Genomic DNA, 11,738 nt, shown 5'->3' with positions numbered 1-11,738 from the left:
CCTGCACTCTCTATCAGCCCAGAACTAAAACAATTTCCGAGTCCAACTCTTCAGACAGGGATTGGACTGGACTGTGGGACATAAAGTGATACTCGTGAAGAGTGTGCCTCTTAGTCAAGTAGATACAAGAGACCAAAGGGGCAGCTTCTGTCCAGAGGTGAGATGCAAAGGCAGAGAGAGTTAGTAGCTGGTTGAATAGACATGGGGAATCCAGGTTGGAAAGGAGGAGTGTTCTGTAGCTGAACGGGGTGAGCAATTAGAGTCACATAACAATGTATGTATAAAATTTTGTATGGGACACTAACTTGAAATGTAAACTTCATTTAACTACAAAAAAAAATGTGAGAGAGGAAGGGAATTAAGGGAGAAGAAAAGAAATTATTATACAATATAAAAAAAAATCTCACAATAGAAATATCACTACCTGTGATCAGATTCTTCATCATGGATAAAGCTTATTCTAAATTCTAACTAAAGTCTGAAATGTAGTCAGAGTGCAACAGAATAATTAATATACTTTCTGTTTGGACAAGTGTTTATGGGAAATTGTTATCCTCAGTGTGGTATATATTCATTGTGGAGCATGGCTTCTGTGAGTGAGATGGAAACTTTCAATCTCTGTATTGTGGGTAGAACAAGATTTATAGACATATATGTACCTTGGGGACATAGGTTTCAAATTTTCTTGAATAGAGAGCCTCATCTGATAGCATGCCTTTTATCACATACAGAGCCAAAGATAAAGTGAATTCAATTATAAAGATTCTAGAAATGGCAGTAGAGTTTTAAAATGTACTTCATTTCACTTGTTCACTCTTACTTTGTACAGCTATAGTTTGTGTATTGGAACTAAGCTGTCCCTTCCAGTCCCAGTAGAAAAAGATGATTTGTGTGGGTAGTTGGCGATGGCTGGAGATGGCAGCTGATGACATAAGCTGGTCATCATGCTCATGACTGCATGGCCAACCTTGAACTGCTGGCTTTGTGGGGCTTGTTGAAAGCAGACAAATCTCACTTAACACAATTATGATGGTAAATTCTTTAAGACTGAAAAAGCTTTATTAGCATTTTACTAAGAATCAAAGCAATATTGCCAGGCTACCATTTACTTTACATTTACTTATAAAATATTATATGAATTTAGTCCCAGTATACAAAACACTACGGGAATGTTTCAAAAATTTAGACGTATGCAAAGCAACTGTAAACCTCACCATTCATTTCCCTTTTTCTCTTCCTATTCTTCTCACTAGAAATAACAGATGTCCACAATTTGAAATATATTGATGCAGTCGTCTTTCCATAAAAGTATATAATTTTTAATGTACATACAACCAGATATATTGTGGATGTCTTGTTTTTGCATATATAGGATATGGAAGGCTGCATTTTCATTTTAATTTATTTAGTATAAAAGTTTTAATTTTATTCAAATGTAGTGGTTGCTTTTAAAATATAGTTGAAGTGTTCTGTAGTTAGAGAAAAATAATTTAAAATTTACCTTTATTTTTCTTATGTTTGGGTGATATAAAGCAGAGATCTGTGAGGTTGTTAGAATCTACAGAGAGCTTCTTTTGCATTATTCCTTTTACACCTTAAAAATGGCTTATTGGGATTTGGAAGGCAAATTTGGGATCACAGTAAGATGAGTAGAATCGTGCCAATTCACAGGTTTTGTCAATGGGTGTGTGTTCCATGGACAGCCAGACTGAAGAGAGGATGTGTCAGGAGAGTGCCTTTTTTGGGAATTATTCAAATTCCTCCACTCACAGATATAGTTTATTATGTTTAAGGAATGGAAATCATATATAAACTAGCAAATAAACTATTTTATTCTGGTTTCACTTTGTGTATATGCTAGCAAATGTAAGGAATTGAAACACATATAAACTATGACTGTTACACTGAAATCACTTTGAACTTGAAGTGGGAGGGGAGGCGGTCATATAACACCTTTATCTCAAACTGTACCTGAGATGTTCAAGGAAAATATATGCTTAGTATAGAGTTATGTTTTATTTCTCAATATTTTGTCTTTTCTTGAAATATCATCTTTCATTATGTCCTACTAGACAAAATTAATAGTAGGACATGCACGTTCTATATGTGCCTTATATGCAGTTAGAATTTTGACTGGAAGATATCTGATGTATTTTTTTTTTTCCCTCAATTTAATATTCCCATTGCTGTCGTTTCCAACTATGTCCTACAGGACAGAGCAGAACTGCCCCACAGAGTTTCCAATGCTGTAATCTTAGGAAGAACGACTGTCCCATCTTTTTTTCTGTGGAGTGGCTGTGTTGAATCACTGACCTTTTGGTTAGCACCTGAGTGCTTTAACTACTGTGTCACCAGTGCTACTTGAATTTAATATATATACATATAATTTTTGAATGACATATTTTTAAAACATTTGTGCCAAAATTAAACAACTAGATTTATTAGCATGGATAGCCTGTGTAGTAATACTGTAATCACCCAACCAGTTCTACAGACAGAACAACAGGTTGCAGAAGCAACTCCTATTTTCAGCCTTTTAAATAAGCTAAGTTGGCATTTGGGGCAAAAAATGTTTCAATAAACAATTTTTCTAATGAGTAGAACTAAAAATTATTGAAATTCAAATCTTTAGATTGACTAAAATGTATATTTAAAAGATGTAAATACAAATTTTGTCATATTTCTTTTCCCCTGTATTCTTCTTGTATGAAACTCTGCATTTATTCACAATAAAACCATCTTCGTATTAGGGGCTGCTTGCTCTAAGAATCTGAAAGTCTGAATTTGAAAGCACATGTTTTTGAGTATTTGAGATAAATGCAATACCAGTTCTCCCAGTTAAGGGAGAATACAGTCAATGCATGATAAATAGATGGTGATTGAACAGGTGTATTGAATTATTAGTATAAAATATCAAAAATTATAGCAACCAAAATGAGAGGGTGGATGTGGGACTGCATATAGACTGTAAATACTACTTCTGTTTCTAAAAATCAGTAGCACAATAGTATGAATCTTGGATATTGAGCATAATGAGTTGGTTAAAGCTAGGAAGTTGAACATGTAACAAGAAAATGTGTGTGTGCGTGTGTCTGTGTGTGTGTATGCATGTATGTGTGTGAAAGTCTACAAGTCAGTTGACCTAAGAACAACTGAGATATCTAAGTTATTCAGTTGAGACCAGAAATCATATTTAAACTTCATTTTTTAGAAGATAATTAAAAATTACAATTCCAACAGCCCACAAACCAAATAAAATAAAACAAATCATAGAAGAAAATTAAGTAAATGTTTAAAGAGTCATTTTTAAGCTCAATTACAACACCACAAGAGAAAAAAATTTCATCCATCACACTCATAGATAAAAACAAAATGAATGTCATAGAAAAAAACGGTTTTTTTCCCCACTGAGGCATAAAATTTGCATAGAAATTTGATACTATATATAAGAAATTCAACTTTTCATAGTTGTGATTTAATGTTCTTTAAACCCTGTCTACTATAGTAGTTTTTTTTATTGTTGTAAAAATGTTGTTTTCATGATACTGAATCGGGTTCCAGTTTTTTTTTTTTCACTCGTTTTTATATCAATATTTAATGTACTGGCTACCAGTTCTAATCAGGAAGTATTTTGGAAATCTCTTCATTCTCACATCAGAAAATACTAATGTACAAGCAAATCATAAAAGGTAAAGCTCTCCAGAAAGTGTAGGTGTTGATTACTTCATTGTCTGATATACTTTATAATAATTCTCGATGAACAGCTCTTTCAATCCTGTAAGTGTCAGTGTGAACAGTCCCTTAGTAGTATGTAGTTTCATGTCTTTGGACGAGAAGGGTAGTTTACAGCTAGTGAAAAACTAGAGGAGTCTAAATTTTAATGGCTGATAAAGTTTACACCCAAAAAGCAAGAAAATACCTTTCCTTTTTTTGCTACTTAAGAATGTAGCAGAAATGTACGCTGAGGTAGTTCAGCCAATCCTTATTTTTCTGTAACTTTGTTCTCAGAATATTTCTGGAAGGGTGATGTTTCAAAGAAGTCACTGCTGGGACCAACTTCCATTGCAGTCTCTAGTACTGGACACCTAACTGTTCTCTTTCATGGCTTTATGCAGGCACTGATTACTGTTCATATGCTGTAGGTTTCATCATACTGGGTCATACTGCCAAACTGGTTGCCTTTTAGGTGGTGACATTTGAGTAGTGTGACTGGATCATTAAATATGGAACCATCCAAGCAAAGATCAAATGTTCTAATTTCTTTGTTGGTAGTACATACCCTTTATTTGATCTCGTATATAAAAACTGTGTTCTTTTTATATATTTCTAAAGGAGTTTATTTAGGAATGCCTTTTTTCTCTTAAAAGTTTGGAAGAATTCACTGGTGTAACCATTTAGGTCTTTCTATTCTTTTCTTCTCTTGGGGATGAGATGTGTCAGCCAGGCTTCAACCAGGAGAGAGAAACCACCAAATGCATTTGAAGAATAAGAATTTAATATAAAAAATCATTAACTAGGTGCACAGTGTTTAACTATTAACTGAAAGGAGAAACAATAACTTCCTCTCAGCTAACCTAGTTTCCACATTAAGCCCGTGAACGAAAAAGATGTCGTGGTAGAAAGGAAGGCTACACATGAAATTCTCCTAGAATGAGCCTTTCTAGCCTCTTTCACTGTAGAATGTTTGACCTGTCAACAGCACAAGTACATCCTTGAAATGATATCATTTTTTAGGACTGATATCAATAACTTAAGCATACTTGCTTACATTGTAACCTTCCAAATTGGAGGTGGCAGGGATTTGTCCTTTCTGGGATTAAGATATATTCTGCATTTGATGTATCTTTCTTTAAGTACTTTGGCTAACACCACTATCCAAGGGCTCATAGACTGATTTCCAACATGAAATCCTGCATAATATTTTCTTGAGCCAAGAAAATACACTTTATAGCAAAGAAAGTGCACCAAAACACACATAATTAGGAAGCCCACTGATCCTACCATATATGACAACAACTGGGAGCTGTCAATCTGACAGAACATTGGGATAGCGTTTTACAGTTGCAGCTAAGGTCCATTTTGAAGATGACACACTGCCTAATTGGGGGTCTGTTCTTCAAAATATATACTTTCAACAAATGACCTTTAGATGTTTCTATGTCCCTTATGTTAAAAAAAAAGTGCCTGTAAATCAAGGGATAGAGATAACAGTGACACCTCTTACTTTTCCCGTTATAGTAAAGGTAATGAGTAAATGCTCTACCAAAGAAGTAGAGACAGGTTTAAGGAAATAGATAATTCATTCAGTTATGGCCATGTTAAATGTGGGATGCTTAAGAGGAGATTTCTAAGAGGCAAGTGGTTGTAGAATTTTGTAGCTCCAAAGATACATATGGTCAGCAAAATCTGACATAACATTGTCGTTTGTTCAATCTTTTCATTGCTATCTTCATGTCTTCGTTCCTTAATGTATAGATGGCAGGATTCAAGACAGGGGTGATAGCAAAGTCAACAATGAACAGATATTTATCACGTAATGATGTAGGGAAAGGCCACACATAAAGAAATATTCATGGAGTGACAAAAAAGAACAACCACAGTGATGTGAGCTGACAAAAAGTGACAAATGCTTTCGATAAATCACCTGAGGAGCGTTTCCAGACAGTGACCAAAATGAAGGCATAGGAACGCATTAGCAGGAAGAAGGTTCCCATGATCATGAACTCACTAATGGCAGCAATAATAAACTCAAATTTGTATCCATCTGTGCAAGCAAGTTTTATGATCCTAGCAAAGTCACAATAAAAGCTGTCTATTTTATTGGGCCCACAAAAGGCCAAATTAATAACAAATGAAAACTGAGACATAGCATGGATAACCCCAATTACCCAACCCATGACTGTGGTTGAAACACATACTTTAGCGCTCGTGATGGTCAGGTAGTGAAGAGGCTTACAGATTGCCATGTATCTGTCAAACGCCATGGCTATGAGTAACACCATCTCCACTCCTCCTCTGATGTGGATGAAGCATATCTGTGTCATACAGCCTTGAAAAGAAATTACTTTGTATTCATTTAGAAGGTCTGTGATCAGCTTGGGGACTGTGGTAGAAGAAAGACCCACATTAATGAGGGACAGATTGGCCAGCAGGAAGTAAGTAGGACAATGTAAATGAGAATCAAGAATCACCAAAAACAAAATGGAAAGGTTTCCCAGGATGATCCCTAAATAGAGCAAAGAGAATGTCAATGTGAGAAAAACTTTAGTTTCCCAAGAACTGGAGAGTCCCAGCAACACAAACTCAGAAATCACAGAGTCATTTAGTCTACCCATTGATTGGGACAGAAGAGACGATTTTCAAATGACCTGTAGATAGGAAATGAGGAAGTGTCAGAATCAGTGGCACTAAAAGTTGATTTTCTATTTACCCTGCTAATTTGTTCTATGAGTTACATATAGTGGAATTATAAATCATTGAATTGGAAAGATGAAAAATAAAGAAAATAGAAGGACTACAGTCATGAAGAAAGTGATTCCATAAAAAGAGAAATAAAGGTTTGAATGTTTTAGACGGAGGCAAATGGGGTTACTTCCCCTCTTACTCTATTATTAGGTCTTTTGTTTTTGGTCCTCAAGGATTTCTGGACATTTTCTCTGACAACTTAGCTGGCTGTTCTCCCACGTGTATAATCTCAGGCATTTTCTGTCACCTGGATATTAACACTCTCATATTAACTTGCAAATTCTTTTTAGCTGAGTTTTCTACTTCTCTGGGCTAATAGAGATCTTCAGATGAAAACTACTTAATACTTTTTTTTTTTTACAGTTTACAATGGAAGTCGATTGCACAGTTTCAGATTATTTATAATGTGTTGCTGATGACACATTATTATCATTGGTACACACATAGATTTGTACATCCAATAAAATATTTATACAAAAGATCAAATGCCTGTTAATAAGTATAAAAATGTTATTTAAATAAACATAACAATAATGGATAACATATATTAAGTGCTGTCCTCACGTGAGACATTGTACTAAGAACATACTCTTTTTTAAAACCTCACAAAAATTCTGAGATACATAATGTTTTGTTATATTCATTTTACAAACGAGACTGAAACTAAGTCTCAGAAAGATCTGTGTCAAAGCCAGGACTTGTATCCAGAGATTTAGGACACCATAACCCATGCTGATAACCAGGGTGCTATGCTCTTAAGACCACCACCTTTAAATGTACCCTGAATCTTCACCAGAGATCCATCAATTAAACTTTATTCAACTCTTTACTCTCCTAGACCTATTAACATAGTAGCTCTCTTTTTAAAAATATCACATCTCTGAATCCTGTGTTTCCTAATAATTACTCATTTCTCTCTCCAGTCCTTCAATGACACGGTTATACTCACTTTTCATTCAGGTAATAAGTCAAAAAAATTCCTTTTTTATAGGAAGAAACTCTGGATTCTGAATACCTAACATGATAATCACTTTTCATTCATTATTTTCCTTGATCTTTCTGCACAATTTGATGCTGTTCATCATTTCCTTTTTTGTCTGTAATTTCCCTATGCCCTTGCCTTTTTGGCCATTCCCTTTTCCTTTTCTTCCCAACAGAAATGCCATTTATTCAGGCAGTGGGCTGAAATCTTGCAATTTTATGAGAAAGTAGCCCCATTGCAACCCAAGGACATGACGAATGATTTTTCTAAACCAGTTACTGTAATCCCATGTCCTTGATGATAGATTGGTCTAAGATGGGGCACCTGACCCAAAACTGTTGAATGTGATGTAAACCAATGTTGACTGTGGAGAGATCTCCTTCCCAAATAAAAAGAAAAAAGCTTCATGTGGAGAAAGGTCCTTTTGCTGGTCCCTTTTTATCGGCATTTAATGATAATGTTCTGCCTAATGACGTGGCAATTATGAGATTCCAAAACTCATGTACTAAGACTAATAAAGTGAAAAGTTAGAAAGGACGTAGAACCAAAATGACTGTTGAACCACAGCAATGGTGTTCCTTTAGCTATCTTGTAATGTGAGAAAAATAAACACTGATTTGTTTAAGCCATTACAAATCAGGATTTCTGTTACTTACAGCTGAATGCAATCCCAGCATTTCTATGACAGCACTCCCCTAACTAGTCTCCTATATGTCTGTCTTCTTTATATATTTCACTTACGTAGGATTACTTTTTTTCTGCTTCTCCTTAATTTTTGATGTGACTATGGCTTTGTCCTAAGTATTTTTTTTTAATTCAATACCAGTTTACTAATTCCAAGGAGTCATGGTGGCACAGTAGTTAACGGCTCAGCTGCTAACCAAAAGGTCAGTAATTTGAACTCACCAGCTGCTTTGTGGGAGAAAGATATGACAGCTTCTATAAAGATTACAGCCTTGGAAACCCTGTGGGGCAATTCTATTCTGACCTGTTTATTCACTGAGTTGGAATGGACTCAATGGCAACAAGTTTTTTTTTTTTTTTTTTACTAATTTTAGCTAGTACCTAGATGTTGATGATTTTTAAAATCTGTGGCTTCATCTTTGGACTCCAGGGCAATATATACAAAACTATAAGTGGTATACACAAGTTTAAGTCCCACACTCAACTTCAAATAAAAACTTAAAAACTAAATTTACAATATTATAATATACTCAAATGATTTTATAAATATCGTTACCATTCTCCCAAATGCCCAGTACAGACACCTGGGTGTAGAATTCTTGTCCTTTCTATACCTTCCATCTCCTGAAGCACGAATTTCACCCTTGAATATTTTCTCAATTTATGTTCCTCCTCTTCATTTCCGTTGTTATTTTCTTGCTTCCTGGCTACATGTTTTCTCATTTTTCTAATAGAAAAGGCTTCTGAATTATCTCTCTATTTCCAGTCATACCCAAGTCCAGCCCCTATGAGGCAGTTCTGCTCTGTCCTATAGAGTTGCTATGAGTTAGAACCTACTCAACAGTGCCTAACAACAATCAAGAGAACATTCTTGAAATCTTACAGTACGTTATATATGACTCTGAGGATAGGAGGTCAGCTATACTTGATTTCAGAGGAATTTCCATAAATCTTTTAGGGAATGGATGCACTGAACAGTGATTGAATAAATTTCAACATCCATTCCTGATAAAAACTCTTAGTAATATAGGAAGGATGAAAAACATTTTTTAATACAAAGCTTTTAATAGATTTTTTAAACAATGATTGGTATTAGATTAGAGATGTACATTAAAATTGAGAATGCGAGAAAGAAATCCTGCTAGCACAGTAATACAAAAGTATACTATAAATTAGAGAAGATTAAATAAAGCAATAATATTGAAAAGAAGGTAGCAAAACTACAATCATTTACAAATCATACAAGTATCTACATGAAAACTTAATTAAATGGAAATTATTAAATCTAACAAGAGCATTTTAACAAATATAATAAATTCAGTAGTTATCTTTTAAATATGATGAATTTATATTTCATTTATAAATGAAACTAATGTTAAAAGATGCACAGCAACTATTGAAAATAATCTTTTCTTATATATTTGTTACCTTGGATAAAAAGGATGATCAAACCATGCTAATAGAAAAATAATAGACTCAAAACTAAAAATATCAATTCTCACTGAACTACTCTATGTAATAACTGCAGTGCTCATGAAGAGTTTAGTGGAATTATTTGGAACATTACAAAGTGATCTAAAAGTCCATTTCAATAACTGGGGAAATTTTGAAATGTAAATGTAATGCAACGAGAGTTAGGAGACACAAGGTAATGCTTTCTACAAAATATATTAGAATATGTCATAAACCTATAATAATTTTAAAATGACTAATTTGACTAAAATTGAATAGATAAATGGAACAAAACTAGTCAAAATTTAATTATATACATATTAGTTATTTACTGTATAATAAAGGAGGCATTGAAATTATGTAGGAAAAAGGATTATTCAATAAATTTATAGTATTCAATAGTTGTTAAATATGTAGCTCAACATTAGCAACCTAAAGTTGTAAATATCCTACCATACATCTTACAGCAAAATAAACTCTGGATGATGTGAAGGTAATTGTAAAAGTAAAATTATAAATTTTAATAAAATTGTATAAATTAATTTTATCAACTTAATGTTTAAGAAGGTCTTTCTAAGTTTGCTGTAAATTCAGAATGATTGAACTCAGTGTTGCTGAGGGACTGGGAAATCAGTGTCTCCACAGCTTATGGGAATACAGTGATACATTCTTTCCAGAAGGCCATTTGAAAGTAGAAGTAAAAATTTGTTTAACTGTGAGATAGAAATCTCTATTTTGAAATTAATTATAAGGAAAAAGCAGATAAATTGACAATATATATTTGAAAAATTGTTTAACTTTACTTATCAGTATTTTTTACAATACTAATTACAAACAGATTAATCATTCAGGATTAAGGGACTAATTAAGTATAACTAAGTGTATACATTCATACAATGTAAGCTTTAAATATGATACAAGTCTACATTAACTAGCATGGAAAGAGATCAATAAGTCAAGGAAACAGGTATAGAGTATAAATCTTTTTAGGGAGAGGAAGAAATGACACTTTTCATGAGTAAATGTTTAGGATTTACCAAAAATTTATGCAGGTAGTGGGATTTTTAATAATAATATTTTTTTTTATCTTCAAGTTCATCTATATATTTTCAGATGTATAGTTTCTTTAATTTTATAATTTAAAAATAAAATGTATCAAAATTAATGAAGGAAATAGGAAAATTTATTTAAAAGCCATTTCCAGTACTCATATAAATAATATAATGATTAAAAGCATTAACACTGCTGTCAAACTGTTTGCATTCCCAGCCCCTCCTCTTACTGGTTGTGTGTCCTACGGTGAGCTACTTAACGGCACGGTGCCTCCATTTCTTTATCTCTTAAAGTCAAATACTAAGAGTTTCTACCTCATATAATTGTTTTGAGGATTGAATGAGTTGAAACAAGAAAAATATCAGAAAATGCTCTGACATATAGTAAGAACTCAGTAAGTCTTATATATGATGATGATTTTTTTGCAAACAGACCTAGAGTTCTTCAGATTGGGAAAAGTTATTGAGTTCTTTTGGCAAACATAAAGCTAGCTTTTCTGGCAAACATAAAGCTAATATGCTTTTTCAAGTTGTGTTCAGTTACAATGGAATAGCCACCTCATGAGCATTACTTATTATTCTTCTGATCCTAATATTCAGAGACAAAGGGAGTGGAAGATTCAAGATTCTTCATATACCACTTGGAGGCATATCTTGTGTTCATTTCATAATATGATTAAAACTATGAGAATGAGACCAGACGGTTATAAAACAATGTAAGTATCATTCATATAAAGAGAGCTGACAAAGGAAAAAAGGAAATAGAAAGAGAAATCAAACGTGGGGAGCTGACAAAGCAAAGAAGATTATGCAACCAGGTGCCAAAGAATTGAAGACTAGATTTCCTACTTACCTTCTCAGCCTCAGGTTTTACCTACAGCAACCTCAAGGATTGAGAAACACAGAGGTTAACTCCTTTTTAGATTCACAACTGTTGCTAGAGACAAATATTTATAAATACTTCTCACCATTAGGACTCTTTTTAATAATTCTTGTAAGTTTGGTTTGATTTTTACATATTCCCTTAATTTCTGTTTATCTGGAAATGACCTAATTTCACCATCAAATTTGAACGAGAGTTCAAATATATTATTCTTGGCTGG

General features: G+C 33.5%; 1 protein-coding gene across 1 annotated transcript; it reads right to left on the bottom strand.

The window, feature by feature from the left end:
- Nucleotides 1-5,396: 5,396 nt before the first annotated feature.
- Nucleotides 5,397-6,335, bottom strand: LOC105756224 (olfactory receptor 4F3/4F16/4F29-like). Its single transcript, XM_012555205.1, is given in 1 exon segment — nucleotides 5,397-6,335. A coding segment is annotated over 1 exon segment (939 nt).
- Between the last annotated feature and the right edge of the window lie 5,403 nt (nucleotides 6,336-11,738).

This window comes from Trichechus manatus, unplaced genomic scaffold (assembly GCF_000243295.1).
Source record: "Trichechus manatus latirostris isolate Lorelei unplaced genomic scaffold, TriManLat1.0 scaffold00035, whole genome shotgun sequence".
Lineage (NCBI taxonomy): Eukaryota > Metazoa > Chordata > Mammalia > Sirenia > Trichechidae > Trichechus > Trichechus manatus.
This window is presented reverse-complemented; position numbering and strand designations above follow the sequence as displayed.